The following is an 18,996-nucleotide window of genomic DNA, read 5'->3' on the forward strand; positions in this document are numbered from 1 at the left end:
AGAACTGATGGGTCTTGGTTCTTTATTCAGCTTGCCACTCTATGTCTTCTATTTGGGGCATTTAGCACATTTGCATTTAAGATTACCATTATTATATGTGATTTTGATCCTGCCATCATGATGCTAGCTGGTTATTTTGCAGACTTGTTTGTGATATTGCTTCATAGTGTCACTGGTCTGTACACTTCAGTATGTTTTTGTAGTGGCTAGTAATGATTTTTCCTTTCCATATTTAGTGCTTCCTTCAGGAGCTCTTGCAAGGCAGGTCTGGTGGTGATGAATTCCCTCAGCATTTGCTTGTCTGAAAAGGATCTTGTTTCTCCTTCTGTTATGAAGATAAGTTTAGGCAGATATGAAATTCTGGGTTGGAAATTATTTTCTTTAAGAATGTTGAATATTGGTCCCCAATCTTTTCCAGCTTGTAGGGTTTCTGCTGAGAGGTCCACTGTTAGTCTGCTGGGCTTCCCTACAGGTGCCTTGGACTTTCTCTCTGTCTTCTCTTAACATTTTTTCCTTCATTTCAACCTTGGAGAATCTGATGATTATGTGTATTGGGGTTGATCTTCTTGTGGAGTATCTTACTGGGTTCTCTGAATTTCCTGAATTTGAATATTTGCCTGTCTTGCTAGGTTGGGGAAGTTCTCCTGGATGATATCCTGAAGTATGTTTTCCAACTTGGTTCCATTCTCCCCATCTCTTTCAGTAACCCCAATCAGTGGTAAGTTTGGTCTTCTTACATAATTCCATATATCTAGGAGGTTTTGTTCATTCCTTTTCATTCTTTTTTCTCTATTGTCTGCCTATCTTATTTCAGAAAGATAGTCTTCAAGCTCTGAAATTCTATCCTCTACTTGATCTATTCTGCTATTGATACTTGTGATTGCATTGTGAAGTTCTCATGTTGTGTTTTTCAGCTATATCAGGTTGGTTATGTTCCTCTCTAAACTGGGTATTCTGATTATAAGCTCCTGTATTGTTTTATCATGATTCTCAGCTTCTTTGCATTGATTTACAACCTGTTCCTTTAGCTCAGTGAAGTTTGTTATTACCCACCTTCTGAAGCTTACTTCTGTCAATTCAACTATCTCAGCCTCAGCCCAGTTCTGTACCCTTGCTGGAGGTGTTGCAGTCATGTGGAGGAGAAAAGGCACTCTGGTTTTTTGAGTTTTCAGCATTTTTGCGTTGACTTTTTCTCATCTTTATGGGCTTATCTACTTTCAATCTTTGAGGTTACTTACCTTTGAATGAGGTTTTTGTTGGGTCTTGTTGTTTTCTATTTGTTTGTTTTTCTTTTAACAGGTAGGCCACTGACTGTTAGCAAATGTAGGGCTGCTATGGTTTGCTGGAGGTCCACTCCAGAGCCTAGTTGCCTCCACTTTTCCTGTACTTGGAAGTATCACCAGTGCAGGCTGCAAAACAGCAAAAATGGCAGCCTGCTCCTTTCTCCAGAAGCTCCATCCTGGAGGGGTACTGACCAATTGCAGGCCCAAGCACTCCTGTAGGAGGTGTCTGGAGACCCCTGTTGGAAGGTCTTACCCAGTCAGGAGGAACAGGATCAGGGACCCACTTATAGAAGCCATCTGGTTGCTTTTTGGTAGAGAAGGTGTGCTGTGCTGGGGGGGCCCTTCCTCATCCAGACCACCTGGCCTCTCCAGAGCCAGCAGGCTGGAACAGCTGAGTCAACTGAGCCACAGAGATGGTGGCCACTCCTCCCCCCAGGAGCTCCATCCCAGGGTGAGATTAGAGTTCTGTCCATATAAGCCTGGCTAGAGTGACTGAAAGTCCCCTACAGGAGGTAGTGGAAAGGAATGGACTGGAATCCTGCTTAAAGAAGAGGTCTGGACACAGTCTGGCAAAGCAGGTGTGTTGTGTTGGTGGGGAGACCCCTTCTCGTCTGGAATGCCTGGACTCTCCAGAGCTGGCAGACTGGAACGCTGAGTCAACAGAACTGCAGAAATAGTGACTGTATTTTCCCCAGGAACTCCCTCCTGTCTTAAGCAGACTCAGCCTATTGCTGCTGGTTGGCTGGAGCTCCAAGCTAGTGGGTCCCAACTTGCGAGGTGCTGTGAAAGTGGGACCCCCAGGACAGTGCTGCTTGGCTCCCTGGATTCAACCCCCTTCCTAGGGGAATGTATGGATGGATCTGGTGCCTCACTGGGGGATTCTAGGACCAGATTATGTAAAACACCTGGGTCTCTGTGTGTGTGTGCACGGCTGTTCTGCTGAGATTACATACAGCTCTGTATATTGGACCCCAGGCCCTGGTAGCAGGAGCTCAGGAGGGGATCTCCTGATCTGCGAGTTGCAAAGATCCATGGGAGAAGCATGGTTTTCTGGGTGGGGTCACACATTCACTCACTGCCTGCCTTGTCTTGGGGTGGGGATTTTGTTGGCTTCACGCTGCTCCCGGGTGGGCTCTTGCCTCACCGTGCTTTTCTTTGCTCTCCATAGGTTGCACTGATTGCCTAGTCAATCCCAATGTGAGAACCTCGATACTTCACTTGAAGGTACCAAATTCACTCCCTGCTCTGAGTTTTTTTCTTTTTTAGATTGGGAATGGATACTGAATTTCTTTTCATCTATTGAGAGGATCATATGGTTCTTCTTTCTTATACTAATTTACATTGTTTGCATTTTTCAAGTGTTAAACCAAGGTTACATTTCTAGTATAAACTCCATATAGTCATGATGAATTAGCATAGTTATTCATAATTATTTATCATAATTAATCATGATCAAGTATAGTTTATATCAGGAATGTAATCTTGATTTAACATTCAAAAAACTAACAAATTTTAAGACAATATTATATATGTTACATATATATTTAGATTAAATATACTAAAATTTTTGCATATATGTCTGTGAGGCGTATTGATCTGTAGTTTTCATGTAATGTCTTTGGTTTTGTTATTGAGGTAATGCTGACTCTGTAACATGTGCTGGGAAGTGTTTCCTTCTATTTTCTGAGTTTGCGTATATTAATGTTTTCCTTAAATGTCTGGGAAAATTCTCCAGTGAAGCCATCTGGGTTTAAAATTGTCTTTGTGTGAAGGCTTTTAACGATAAATTCCTTTATTAGATATAGGATTACTCAGGTTCTTTTTAAGTGAGCCTTGGTAGCTGTTACCTTTCAAGAAATGTGTTCATTTCAACTATGTGGTTGGATTTATTAGTCAAAAAAAGTTTTTATTTTACCTTCATTTTAGAGAGATCTTTTCACTGGTTATAAAATTCTATGTTTAATAATTTCTTTCAAGCACTTTGAAGTTGTCATTTATTATATTTTGACTTGCAAGGCTTCTGACATGAAGTTTTTGCTTATTCTTATCTTTGCTCCTTTATGTGTAACATGTGGGGTTTCTTTTTATCCTTTGCTACTTTTAAGATTTTTCTCTTCATTTCTCAGTTTCAACAATTCGATTATGATGTCCTTTGGTATGGCTTCTTTATATTTCTGTTTCTTGGGATTCATTGAACTTCTTGGTCTGTAAATTTGCAGGCTTCATCATATTTGGAAAATTTTCAGTTATAATTTTTTCTTCAAATAATTATCTTCAAATATCTCTCCCCTCCTCTGGAACCCCATTTATATGTATCTTATACCACTTGATATTGTCCAACAGCTCACTGAGGCTCTTTTGTTTCTTTTCAGTCTTTTTTTCTATCCTTTTAAAAAGAGATTATATTGCTACTCGTTCAAGTTCATGGGTCATTTCTTCTGCAGTGTCTAACTTGCTGTTCTTCCCCTTAAGTATATATATTTTTAAATATTTGATTTATTTTTATCTCTAGATATTCCACTGGTCTTTTGTATATCTTCCATTTCTTTCATCATATACATGTTTGTCTTTAGATACTTGAGTATATTTTATAAGATGTATAGTAGCTGCTTTAAAGTCTATATCTGTTAATTCTATCCTCTTTATCACTTATGGATCCATTTGTATTGATTTAATTTCTTTTGGTTATGGGTCATATTTTTCTGTTTATTTGTATGACTGGTGATTTTGTTTGTTTGTTTTTGAGACAGAGTCTCACTCTGTCACCTAGGCTGGAGTGCAGTGGCATGATCTTGGCTCACTGAAACCTCTGCCTCCCGGGTTCAAGCGATTCTCCGGCCTCAGCCTCCCGAGTAACTGGGATTACAGGTGCCCACCACCTTGCCTGGCTAATTTTTTGTATTTTTAGTAGAGATGGGGTTTCACCATGTTGGCCAAGCTGGTCTTGAACTCATGACCATCCGCCTGCCTCGGCCTCCCAAAGTGCTAGGATTATAGGCGTGAGCCACTGCACCCACCGACTGGTGATTTTTTAATGGGATGCTGACATTGTAAATTTTAGGTTGTTAGGTGCTAAATTTTGTTATGTTTCTTTAAATCTGATTGTTCTTCATTCTAGCACACAGTTCAGTTTTTCTGTGAAAATCAGTTTGACGCTTAATATGGCCCTACTATAAAGCATAGCTCTTCTAAATTCTAGTCAATGTCTGTTAAATTATAATGTCTCTCCACTCTAGCTGGCAGGATTTCCAGCTCTTTGTGAGGCTTGTGCAAGTTTAAAAAAACCGTTAGGATTTTATTTTCCTCAGGGCAAATGTGACTTTAGAAAACAACAGAACTTGATTTATACCTTTTCTTCCCTATTGACAAATCTTTGTCTTCAAAAAATATATAAACAGTATTTCCTTCTTTATTCAACCATTTGCCTTTATATAATTAAAACCACAAACTATAAAAACAAAAATTTTTAATATTACTAAAACATGCAAATCAAATGACTGTGAAGTAAAATGTCATAATATTAAGTAAAAAAGAAAAGTAAAATGAAAAACCCTAATGCTTGTTCATTTTTAAATTTGTCACATGGATTGGTGCACCATAAATTGCAACATATTCTTGAAAAGGAGCTTTACATGTATAAGAAGAAGAATGAAACTTAACTGTATCCTTCCATTAGTAATTTGACTTTTGGCAACATTTTATAAGGGAACTTTTTTGCTTCCTTCTCATTCCTGCCTTTTTCTGATAAAATGCAATCTCTTATGACTCTGGGGAATATAGCCCTTCCCGCCTCAACCCTGCTCAGACAGAGAACCTGAGCAGGACCTAAGCCAACCCATGTATCAGATTTCTCTGGTCACAGGGAGGGGGACTGAGGGGAGAGAAAGAGGGACAGGAGAGGGACGAAGGCCATAGAGGGAGAAAGAACCCCTTAAAATGTGGGAGCACAACACCAAAGAAAGAGTTCTCTTAAGAAAAAATCATATGTATTTGTGACTCATATTAAAACTGTCTTAGTTCATTTAGTGTTACTACAAATACCTGAGAGTGGGTAATTTACAAGGAAAACAGGTTTATTTAGCTCACAATTCTGCTGACTGGAAGACTAGGCATCTGGTAAAAGCTGTTTCCACTCAAGGCAGAGATGAAGGGGAGCCCGTGTGTGCAGAGGTCACATGGCGAGAGAGGAGGCAAGAGAGGGAGGGGAAATGCCAAGTTGTTTTTTTTTTTTTTTTTTTTTTTTTTTTTTGTGAGACAGGTCTTGCTCTGCACCCAGGCTGGAGTGCAGTGACACAACCATGGCTCACTGCAGCCTGGACCTACTGGGCTCAAATGTTCCTCTCACCTCAGCCTCCCACTTAGCTAGGACCACAGGCATGTGCCACTATGCTTGGCTAATTTTTTTATTTTTTGAAGAGATAGGGGTCTCACTATATTGCTCAGGCCGGTCTCAAATACTGGCTTCAAGCATTGTTCCTGCCTTGGCCTCCCAAAGTGCTGGAATTACAGGCTTGAGCCTCCATTCCCAGCTGCCAAGCTCTTTTGAACAACTGGTACTCCCGGGAACTAACGGAGAACTTGCTCCTCCGCCCTCCTTCCCTGCCCAAGGGAAGGCATTAGTCTCTTCATAAGGGATCTGCCCCCGTGACCCAAACACCTCCTATTTTCCAACACTGGTGATCAAATATCAACATGAGATTTGGGGAACATCTAAACTAGCACCATATATGTTTGTGACTCATACTAAAATTCCTCTTTTTAAGGAGCGAGGAAGGGAGAAGACCTAAGCCACGGTGTTTATAGTAGGGGTGGTTCCACTGGATTTTGTGCTACAACCAGAAATCGGTGGTAACATTTTGAGGCTACACTGGAGAGAGAAATTGATGGAATGAATTATATCCATAAGAGGGAACCAATAAAGAATATTGAATTCATAAAAATCAGCTGAAAGAACGGAGTGTGTTTATTCTAAAAAAGAGATGGAAGAGGAGGTAGGAGAAAGACACGATAACTATCTTCTGAGGCTTCCAGGGCAATTTCACAAAGCAGAAATGGCCTTATTTGTGTTGTTTCCAAGGAAAAGTGGCAATATTTTCTTTTCTGCCTTAATAGCCTCCTTTGAATCCTGCCTTCCACCAATCCCCAAAGCCATCTCCAGGTCCTCAGTGTCTGATATGGTGACTGGTATACTAATGCCAGCTTGATTTAAGGAAAAAAGCGTGGCTTGTGGTATCTGGCAGGCCTGCCTTTGAATTTCAGCTTTGTTACTAAATATATAACCTTAGGGAATTTTCTTTAACCTTTTCTGCACACCTTCTTTATGAAATGGAGATAATTTCTCATTTCTGGAATGGTTGACTATCAAAAGGTGTTAGATAGAAGCTAGAACTGAAGAGGATTAGAGCTATTTAATGCTTCTTGAATTACCAAGCTTCCTATCTTTAAAAACATCCAAGCAGAGACTAAATAGTTGCTTGGCAAAAGTCATTTTTTCCTAAAGGATTTTCCCCGCTTTGTTTATAATTTTTCCCACGTCTGTATTTAAAAATACAGGCAATGTCCATTCTAATGCTAATTCACTTGTTAACCACAAGATGGCAGTCAAGGTTTAATTTTGGGGAATAAAACAAGGAGCACTACTTAAAAATGCATTAAATATATAATTATGTAAACTTACAAAAACCATGTTTAAATTCAATAACCCAGAAAGGACAGCACAAGCATATATTAAAAGAATCTACTCAGCATGAATGTTTTCCATATAAAGGGGATCAAACATAGGTATGCCAAAAGAAAGATTACTTATCTTTTGTGAATTAAAACATGCTCACAAAATCAGACACCAAAGAAATGTAGAAAAAATATGGACTAGCCCCTTAATTTAAAAGACAGGACAACTAAGTCCAGAGTATTATTTACAAATATAAGAAAGTTTTTTATTGGTATTTGATATTGCACAGATGTTCTTTTTTTACATATAAGAAAAAAAGAACTAACATTATTTCATAATAGAATTTAATATTGAGAAAAAACACGACTTTTTCACAAAAGGTAGACTTGATTGTACTTGCAATTGGGTACACAATATTTTTACACTTACCTGAACAATTTAAACTTTTAATAAGTATATATTAGGAGGCAAGTAAGAAACAGTTTAAATTTGCCAATAAAATTTATGTTTATCAATAACCTGAGGAAAACTCGCTAATCTCTGTGCCTCCATTTCTCTCCTGGTAAACAGGGGATAATATCTGTCTCTACCTTTACAGAATGTCTGGGGCATCAGGGGTTGGGGGATGGTCTTAGGGGCGGTCATCCATTGAAAAGGAGGTTAGGAATCAGGTCTTGGGCTGTCAGCAAGGCAAGCAAAGTGGTCTGACTTGGAGTACAGGTTGATTTGTTGTGGCTTTGAAGGAGGCTGATGGGTATTATTGTGGGTTACACTTACACACGTGACTGTCAACTCCACAGGATGGCCAGCATGAATTACGAAATGAAGGGAGAATACCTGGCAAACAGGAAGTGCTCAGCCATGTTAGTTCCGGTTCCTTCCATACCTCCTCGGTATAAACAAGAATCAATATTCTTTTCTAAAGCGACACCGAATGTAAACCACCACCAGAACTGATAAGTTTTATTTAAACAACTTGCTAGCTGCCAAAGCTTAGAATACTGATAAAGATTTTTCTGTTGTCACAGAAGCAATCATTAGCTAGAGTATGGCACAAACATAGTTTTATATGTGCATAACCAAGAACACTCAAAAGAACAGCTTCATTGCTTTCTGATTTTATATCTTTTACTATTTCTCTGGAGAACTTAAATACAAACTACTGATTAGATTACAGATTCATATCCTTTAGCGGAAATAAAGCATTTTCATAAATACAAAAGACCCTCAAGGCAATAGGAAAGAAAAAAGGCCTTAGAAAGGAACACCAAACCAAATAATTGATTAATGAATATTTATGAGCTGCTTATAATGACAATGTTTCTATTAATAGTAACAAAGACTTGCCAAATTAGAGATTTTGCATAAAACATTCATGACAGCCATTTACATTTGCAGTTTTCAATCGCTGTTTCCAATTACACCTTAGAACTCCCAAAATAGAACCCTAAATCTTTACATTATGATAAACCTTAAAAGTCTGCAACTAAATTTTGTTTTTCTAAAATTAACTGCCTTCACATTTAATCCTAATACTAATTGAAAAAACAGGGTGAGGACGCATCTTTCGACTAACATTAATTGAGTGCCTACTATTTGCCAGGCACCATGCTAGGTACAGAGAATGCAAAGGGACACTAACATCCTTGCCCTGGTCCCTCTTCATGAACAGATGAATTTCCACATCACACATGCTGAAAGACGTGGGAACAGAGAATATGGAGAGAGAGGATGGGGTAACTGTGAATGCCTGAGCTTGTCAGTGACTGTCTCCACAGAAAGACATTTGGTTCAGCTCTTCACACCACCTTTGTGAAGTATTTCACCAGGCAGAAGAAATGATGGAGGTGGAGTAGAGAAGGAAAAAGAACCAGAGGCACATAGGAACTACAATAAACGTGGTTATGATAGGTGTCGTTTTCTAACCTGACAAAAGACAAATTTTACATGTTTCCAACAGATTGTTTTTATTCTCTGAAAAGTTGGGTGGCATGAACTTTCATCTCCTCTTCCTAGGAACTAAAATGTATCGAATGCCTATGTGTGATGCTATATTAATTTTTATTTTATATATATAACTTATATATTATATATATTTATATATATTTTTTTATTTATATCTCTTGAATGAAATCACATATTTATATGTCTTGAATGAAATCTATATATAAAATAATAAGTGTCAAATGCAAAACAACTTTGCAAGGTAGGTAAGGTTATCTCCATTTAACAGATAAGAAAACAGATTGGGAAAGAATTTCTCCAAGATCTGTCTGACTCTGAAGCTCATGCTCTTCCCCTATCCTGCTTCCAAAGAAAGATTTTTCATCTGAAAATTGAATGAGGGCCACAGTAAAGTTTTAAAAGCATGAATAATAACGAACTTTATGAGTGCTTACCGTGCACCAGATACTGTTTGATGCATTTTACATATATTAATTTATTTAATCCTCACACCTTCCCTGGGAGGTAGGTACACTTATTACTGCCACTTAACAGATAAATCTGGGGCACAAAAAAATCAGTGACCTTGCTCAAGGTCACAGAGCTGGTAATTGGCAGAGCCAAAATTCAAATCCAGACAGTCTGGCTCCAGTGCCCCTGCGCTTAAGAGCTCCACATTCCACCTTTTAACTAACCAAATCCTAGCTCTAGACCAGCAGCAAAGACCTCGCTGATCCGAGGCAGAAGGTACAAAGTGGTAAAGACGTGTTAGGTCCCCAAGTAGTTGTGAGAAAAGAGAATTCAGTGCGGCTCAAGAATAGGGTATTGATTGATGAGGGTAGGGAAGGAAGTAGCAGGAGAGACAGGTTTCTCTTTTTCTTCAATGCTATGCAAAGAAAGGGTTCTCAATTTACATTTCCTGTTTTTGTGAAATAGGAAATTGCAGCGTCAGAAAAGCATTTTCAAAGATTAAAAACTGAGAGATGCATAATATGGCATGCAGAATATTACTCATGTGCATAGATCCCTAGACATTTTCTACTTGATTCTCTATGAATTGTCCTCTTTATCATATCCCATGTATTTTGACAAACACGACTTTTGATAATTTGAAAAGAAGTTTAATTTTGCCATTCTTTAGATTTTTTTAGATTTTACTATACCTCTAACATTTGCATAGTCAATATTTGTGCCACAATAAAATGCAGATACATGTAATATAAATTTAAAACTATTTAAATAGTGGGGTTTTTGACTAATCAACACCAGCGTTTTGAAGCAGCAAATACCATTTGATCTAAATATATTCTCATCAACCACCAGATGGCATAAGGTGTGAGGGTTTTATTTTGACAGGGTCACTATGCACATGATAATTTGACCTGTAACTTTGAAATAATGTATTTGGAAAAATGTTCCAGCACTCAAACAGCTCACAATTATTTTAGCCATATGTAGAAGTGGATGGATAAATTGAAAATGACATGATTCTACTTTTTCTAAATTTTGCGGGATGTTGGCATTACATAATGAATCGATGATCAAACAAATAAAACAGTTCTGTTAAAGGAAATAAAAAAGAAAGTCACGTCAAAGCAAAATTAACCTTATATTCTAAGTAGGTTTCTTCAACTCTAAAAGAAACTTAAAACATGCCTTCAAGAAAAAAAAAACATGCTTATACTCCTTCAAATTTTGCTTGATAAAAACTTCCTACTCCCTGTAATTTACCCTGAAAGCAGAAAAGTATATCCAATGCAAAAGCTCTTCTCTACTTTAGCTTGAAAGTTGTTACAGAATCAACAGAAGAAAGAAAATACAACTGAAAAACTCAGCCTGAACTATATGATGTTAAAGGATAGGGAAGTATATTTTAATATACTCAGTGAAAGTAATATATCAATTCCTCAATTGCTTCACAAATTCAAAATACAGCACATTATCTTTATTCATCATGTATTTCCATCTAGAAAAGAGGGCACATGGTTAACAGTAAATTGAAGAGTTAAAAATTGAGATAAATGAGACAAATGCAAAGAATAGGATCTTTAATTCCCCTATCTTTATGGTAGCACACTCATTGAGTACCTTGGAATAAGCACACCAGAACAAATGACTAGCACAACACAGCCAATACCACAGAACTGAAATGGCATCTTTGCTCTAACATGATGAAGCAGAAAAACTGCCTTCAGGGGTCAAGAGACCAAAGATGAGATTAAGGTTCCTTCCTTAATGTAGTCTAAGAGTCAATGACTTCTAAAGATATACTAATTTTTGTTTGTATTTTACTATATCCTTCCTCATTACATTTAATATATTTGGTTCTTGAATGAGAAATCTGTGGGAGAAGAAGCAATGTTTGGAGCTACAAAAAGGATGAAAAAAAAAGGATGAAAAGCTAATTGATGATATATAGTTTACTGCTTTTTTTCTTTTTTAAAGAAAGCCATTTCTAAGTCACATGTTGATAAGGATGATGGAAATGAGAGTAAGAGAAATAATGGGGAGGACATTATGAGATTTCTCCACTGTGGATCATGTTCTATCTCCATCTTTGGCAGCAAATATGTAGCAGAGATATTGCCTACCTGGGTTCATGTGAAAGCAAGGAATGATCGTTTCTTTTGTTCTTGTTCTTATACTGATAAAAGGGTGTAAGTTGTTATTTCCAAGGGTTTCTTCTGTTATTTCCAAGTTGGATAGTAGAAAGTGCAATAATAGACAATTCAAGTTAATGTACACATTCAAGGCACTTAATGTTTCTTACTTTAAATTCCATTCTTTATGATGCTGTAGATCCATTTTCTTCCATTTGTAATACTGTCCAATGAAATTTGGATCTTTGAGCACTGAAATTAGAATATTAAAAAAGAAGCTATGCATACATTCTTTAATAATAGTTAAAAGTTAAAAATCATTCACTTCTCACTAAGTTGATATGTGGCAATAACATACACTATATAATTCAAGTCCTATTACAATGCTTAGAAACTTTCCAAATTACTTGCTTTTATTGGAACATCATAATATTAGATATTGTTTGAAACAGTAGATTGTGACTTGGAAGTTATTTTCATTATAATGAAAAACATTATATATCCTTTATCATGTTAAATAAAATTTATAGGAGACCATTGTTTTGGACTGAGCGCCTACCCTAGGCATTAACAGACCAAACCAAAATGGAGTCAGTCATGCTAAGTGGCATGCAATAAAATTGAAACTTTAAGGAAGCAGGACAATCTTAAACAGATCAGTTTTTTCAAAAGAAGAGATTCACAGCCACTAGTCAGAAGGGGCCCAGTCAACCTGAAGTGGCATGATAAGGAAGTCCCCTGTGCTTTAACCCTTACAAGGAAAGTAACTGAAGTACCTTATGTTAACCAATCCATTTTTTGTATTATTCTGTTTTCTTATTCCTGCTCTAGCTACCTTATAAAAACTAACTGTTCTGCCATGCTCAGTAGACCACTTATCTATTTTTAAGATGACATGCTGCCTGATTCATGAGTCACTAATGCAAGCCAATTAGATCTTTAAATTTGTTGAAACATAGCCTGGTCAACATGGTGAAACGCCATCTCCACTAAAATTACAAAAATTAGCTAGGCATGGTGGCACATGCCTGTAATCCCAGCTACTCAGGTGGCTGAGGCACAAGGGTTATCTGAACCCAGGAGTCAGAGGTTGCAGTGAGCTGAGATTGCGCCACTGCACTCCAGCCTGGGTGACAGAGTAAGACCCTGTCTCAAAAATAAATAAATAAAAATTTAAAAAGAGAAATTTTGTTTTTAGCAACAATAATGAAGAAAGTATTGAAATAACTCATATAAAACCCAGACATCATAGTTTAACAAAATTCTAATTCAGCACTTTTCAAGTAGAAAATTGAAATTTTGAAGTTGGAAATGACATTAAAGACCTTGCTTGATCCTCCACAAAGCAAGAATCTCCAATAGATGATCATCCAATTACTTGCCAACTACAGAAAATGCACCACTTTGTAGTTGGGAGACTGCCCATTCCATTGGCAGATAAGGGTTACATTGTCCTTCCTTAATCTGATTGCTGTGAGTTTCCACTGGCCTTAGTTCTAACCTTTGGAGCAATATTAAGTTCATCCCTTTCCCATGAGAGAGAGCCCTCTAACAGCTCATGGGGAAGCCTCAGTTCTTTCAACTTTTTCTTAGGATATGATTTTCTAGATACTTAACCATCCTTAATGTCCTGGTGATAAACTGTTTTGATGTTCCTATAAAAGTTTGTGTCCAGAACTGCATCAGGACCTTGAATTGGTTTGAAGCAAAGATGCAAATGGGCTTACTACCTCCCTTGCTCTGTGCACTATCAATTCAGCTCAGACCTGCATTAGTATTTTCTGGAACTCACATTACATCACCACTGGCTCTTAACTTTGTGGTTAATTACAAGCCTACACCTTCAATCAAATTCACGTAAGATTTATTAAAAATCTACTATGTTTAACAACAGGTGCTGGAGAGGATGTGGAGAAATAGGAACACTTTTACACTGTTGGTGGGACTGTAAACTAGTTCAACCACTGTGGAAAACAGTGTGGCGATTCCTCAAGGATCCAGAACTAGAAATACCATTTGACCCAGCCATCCCATTGCTGGGTATACACCCAAAGGATTATAAATCCTGCTGCTACAAAGACACATGCACACATGTGTTTATTGCGGCACTATTCACAATAGCAAAGACTTGGAACCAACCCAAATGTCCATCAATGATAGATTGGATTAAGAAAATGTGGCACATATACAACATGGAATACTATGCAGCCATAAAAAAGGATGAGTTCATGTCCTTTGTAGGGACATGGATGAAGCTGGAAACAATCATTCTGAGCAAACTATCGCAAGGACAGAAAACCAAACACCGCATGTTCTCACTCATAGGTGGGAATTGAACAATGAGAACACTTGGACACAGGGTGGGGAACATCACACATGGGGGCCTGTCGAGGGGTGGGGGGAGGGGGGAGGGGGGAGGGATAGCATTAGGAGATATACCTAATGTAAATGACGAGTTAATAGGTGTAGCACACCAACATGGCACATGTATACATATGTAACTAACCTGCACGTTGTGCACATGTACCCTAGAACTTAAAGTATAATAATTTATAAAAACCTACTATGTTTAAGGCACTGGTAATTTTTACATGAAATATTATTAAGCCAGATCATATGCCCATACATACTTTATCTATTTTCCTATTTCTTATTATTGTTCTGGGCTTAGCTTATAGTCTTGAACTATTTAACCAGCTAGATGCTGTCCACCAGTCTTGCCCTTGTCTGGGGCTTTCTTCTTTTTCTTCTTCTTCTTCTTCTTCTTTTTTTTTTTTTTTTTTTGAGATGGGGGTCTCACTTTGTCACCTAGGCTGGAGTGCAGTGGCATGATCATAGCTCACTGCCACCTCCAGTTCCTGAGTTCAAGGGATCTTCCCACTCAAGCCTCCCAAGTAGCTGGGACTATGGGCAAACAACACCATGCCTGGCTAATTTTAAATTTTTTTGTAGAGATAGGGTCTCGCCATTTTGCCCAGGCTGGTCTCAAACTCCTGGGCTCAAGAAATCCTCCTGCTTTGGCCTCCCAGAGTGTTGGGATTACAGACGTGAACCACTGTGCCCGGCCTGGGGTTTCTTCTTAATAATGATGAATTTACCCCTTTTAGCTTGATGACATTTGCCATTGATAGAAAAAAATTTTTTTAACTGAATAGTTTCCTTTTTTACATGATTTTCACCAGCAATGTTTTTGTCTGTTCCTTAATTTTCTTGCTTCAAACACATGTAAGCACATATATATACATACATATTCTTATAGACTTTATTAATACTTTTTATTGGTATTTGGATATATGCTCCTCCCTTCCACTAAAAAAGTAAATCTTAGCTCCCCAGAGTTCTTGTGAGGCCTTATTATGCCCTTTAGATTATTATAATAATTAACATTAGCAGATTTTTCTTTTCTTTCTTTTTTTTTTTTTTTTTTTTTTTTAGATAGTCTCACTCTGTCACCCAGGCTGGAGTGCAGTGGTGCAATCTTGGCTCACTGCAACCTCCACCTTCCAGGTTCAAGTGATTCTCATGCCTCAACCAGTGAGTAGCTGGAATTACAGGCATGCGCCATCATGCCAGGCTAATTTTTGTATTTTCAGTAGAGATGGGGTTTTGCCATGTGGGCCAGGCTGGTCTCGAACTCCTGGCCTCAATTGATCCACCTGCCTTGGCCTCCCAAAGTGCTGGGATTACAGGCATGAGCCTGCTGTGTCCAGCCAGAATTTTTTTTATATGCTGGGCACACGTAAAATAGATATGGTTACTGTTAGAATACCCACTGTACAGATGGTCAAGCAGACATAGAGAGGTTGAGTAATGTCTTCTCATTGGGACTCTTCATTACTCTTAGCCAAAATTTAAAATTTAATCTCTCACGAATGCTATTTCCTTTTGAGGTTTCTATTTAAGGATAATTCACATCTTTTCTTAAACTTTTTGAGATTGCCTTTCCTCATTTTACATTTGAATATGTATGGCTGTCTCTTCCTTATACATTATGAAACCCCCAATGACACGGTCATCTTTCCTGAATAGTCCCATTAGTTTTATATCATGGACTCATTTTCTTCATTGCTTTCTCCATCATCCGAGAGATGAAAATGCCACAGTACTTTGTACAAACCTTTAACACTTCTCATATTTTATCCCTATGATTTTTTTTCACTCATCTTCTCTTATCACTTGTCCGTAAACTCCTTGAAGAGCTTACCACAATGTGTCTTCTTGTCTCCCACACACAGCCAATTCTCTAGATATAGAAGGTGCTCAACGAATGACACTGATTGGAGAGAAACAATGAAAGAATGAGGACATGAGAGAGACAGAGAGAAGAAAGGAATCATGTAATTTTAGGAGAAGTTTTGCATGCTGAAATTCCTTCATCACGATGATATCTTGCATTCGTGGCAGTTTTGTAATCTGTGGTAGGAAAGCATCCTCTATTGCATCCACAATATAGTTCTTCCTTTTCTGTTGTGCCTTCTGCAGATTCCAGGGCATTGCTTCTACTCTGCTTCTTTTTTCCTGTGATACACCTCTCATCCAACATCTGTAGAGGTTGCGCTGAATTTTTTTTTTTCCACTGCTAGGATGGTCACATCCAAAAAAATTAATAGCACCAACTTGCCTCAGCATGTTCTATTTTCACACATGCTATCTCATGCTAACCACAGAGCAACGTACAGTAGGATGGAATATTTTTGTCAATCAATAGAAATGAAAACCAAAGTACAAAGGGTTAGGTGACTACCTTAAATTCACTTATCTTCATGTGGCAAAACTGATACAGGGCTAAGGAGTTTCTAACTTCTGACATCATGCTCTTCCCACTAGGACCTTCCCAGCCTTGGTTGCACATTGTAGTCACCTGGGGAGCTTTAAAAACTACTACTGCCTGGTCCTACTCCCAGAGATCCTGATGTAATTGGTCTTGGGTCAGCCCTCTATATTGAAATTTTTACAGGCTCCTCAGGTGGTTCTAATGAGCAGTCAAGACTGAGAACCACTGCAGTAGAGTCAGATGATACTGCTTCTTGCATCTAAATGTGTTTTGGAGACACTTGCCTTTACTGCTGGCTTAAAGACTCAAAGAATAAAAGTCTCCTAGGGTGAAGAAAACATCCCCATCATGCTGCAGGCTGTTTGGTCTGTCTTGATGACAGCAAACAAACATCAGGAAGCCTAGGCTCAGTATTACAAAGTACACTGGTCTGGAGGAATTCTTTTCCTCTAACATAAACATTTCCTTATGGGGATCATATTCTGTCATTAAGGCTCTGTTGCCCACAACCATATGTATTGGCTTGTTCTCTGCCAAACATTTTACTTGCCATTCTATAGCAATGGAGAGAGAACAGTGGATTCTTGGTACATTTTCCATACGATTGCCTATGCTTATGAACTAAAAATTATAATTATTTACAAATATGCTGCCTGTACTTCCAAGTTTGAATTTAAATCCCATACATACGGAGATAACAATTTGATGTCATATTATGGAGGCAGTAGAGTATCAGCGAAAGAGCAACAAACGTGCAGTGAGAGGATGTGATTCAAGTCTCTGGACCACAGCCTACCGAATTAATTGATAACACACTTATTGAGAACTTATTGTTCACTTATTGAGAACTCACTACAGTGCTTCAACCCTATAAAGCATGTGCTATGATTATTCTCATTTTATGGATGAGAAAACTGGGACACAGAGAGGTTAAGAAACTTAACCAAAGTCACACAGCTAGTAAATGGCAGAGCCAGGATGAAACTCTGGTCAATCTGACTCCAGGATGTATATTCTTTACCAACATATGATATTCCCCTCACATGTGTAACCTTAGGCAAATTACTTAGCTTTTTTGGTCTTAGTTTTCTCATCTTAAAACAAAGTGATAATAACAATAGTGCCTGGCACGTAGGGTTGACATACCACCGTGCACAACATATATTAGGTGTTTAATAATATTGGTTGAATAAATGAATAAAACAATGATAGATTGGAATGCCTAAAAGTATATATGAGCATACTTCATAAACTGCATTATACAAGAATAAACTTACTATTATGATGATGCCAATGACTATGTATAGATTTGTGGCACAAGATAGGGAAAAGAGTTAATGCCCCAAATCAAAATTTAACTACTTACCACTACTCATAAAAGATAAAGCTCTTAAAAATATGTACAAGAGTTTAATAATCTTTCCAATGCTAAGAATGTAACTGTAGAAAATGAAGTTATTAGAAGTTTCTCTTTTATTTCTGAGTTGTTGAAGAAGCATTCTATAATCTAAAAGCTTCATCTTTATTATTGCCAGGAAATTAGGCCATTAAAAAAGATAGTGTTGGATCTCATCCAGCTGAACTATCAAAAGATAAAATGGCCAGCAGCACATGTAAAGTTTACATTTAATTTTTTAAAATTAAGTGCTGGTTATTATTCAAGGAAAGCTCTGGAAACATTCTTATAACAATTGCCTAGGGGAAGAAGAGGCGGGGTAATTGTGAAATCATTCACCAAGTGCTAGATTCAAAGTCTCAGAAACTCATTTGGGCTAGAGATAACGATGACTAGTTATTGCCTTTACAAACAGGGATGAATTACATACGAGGTTAGTGAAAGATGTAGAAACAACAAAATTAAACATTTGGGGGCCAAACTCTTTTTGAGGAAGAAACTGTGGTCAGTGGTGCCTTATTATTTCCTTCCATTTTAAAATTATTCTTTATTGCAAGACAGTTATTTCCAAATCTCTCTAAGTTTTGGCACATGCTTCTGTTTTTTTTTTCTTCTAGCAGTTTGGAGTTTCCAAGTGGCCCTATATATTTACATGTTATTCTAGAAAGCACCATCCTGTAACAATCTGTTTTTTGGTGGAAGGAGTTTGATTCTGAGTGGTTCCCTAGAGTGTGCCAATTAATGTCTCTCAACACAGTGTTTGTGTAATTAAGGGTTATTGCCCCTGCAGCCTGTATGAGCTGCTCGGTGCCTCATACATAGTAGGTACACATAGCAGATGTGTTTGCTGAATTGACTAGGCAGCATTCAACAACAAATCTTTGATCTGAATTAACCATTCAAATACTCTGGTATCAAAAATAATTAATATTTTATACTGAGAGAGCTGCTAAAGATTGTAGATCTCGATGTACCTTAAATTGTTTTGACCTGTGAGTTAGGATGGTAATATATAATCACAAAATAATTAATAGCCAACCTCCTGAAAGAACATGTGATTTCTTAAAAGTTATTGATTGAATTTACCTTTTAAGGATATTTATTAAGCTTAGTACTATTTTTTGCCCTCATTTGTACCTTAAAAGTTGACACTATTTTTCATGATAGGAAACTATCATAATGATGAGATGAAATATAATGAGACCTCAAATTAAGGCAGTGGTCATGGGGGTGTAGTAGAGTGGAAGCATTCATAATGTTGCAGGAGATAAAATCAATAAAGTTTAATGAGAGAGATAAAGAGATGTAGGAAACATCTAAGATTCTGG

At 37.6% G+C, this 18,996-nt stretch overlaps 1 protein-coding gene across 4 annotated transcripts in view; it reads right to left on the minus strand.

The window, feature by feature from the left end:
* LOC105498467 (ubiquitin conjugating enzyme E2 U) overlaps positions 1-18,996 on the minus strand; it is a 63,453-nt gene that overhangs the window by 13,646 nt on the left and 30,811 nt on the right. For all 4 annotated transcript variants that reach the window (XM_071091972.1, XM_071091977.1, XM_071091982.1 and 1 more), the window contains exon 8: positions 11,669-11,750. In XM_071091972.1, coding sequence (XP_070948073.1) covers positions 11,669-11,750 — 82 coding nt within the window. The remainder of the gene's footprint in view (positions 1-11,668; positions 11,751-18,996) is intronic.

Source organism: Macaca nemestrina, chromosome 1 (assembly GCF_043159975.1).
Source record: "Macaca nemestrina isolate mMacNem1 chromosome 1, mMacNem.hap1, whole genome shotgun sequence".
NCBI lineage: Eukaryota > Metazoa > Chordata > Mammalia > Primates > Cercopithecidae > Macaca > Macaca nemestrina.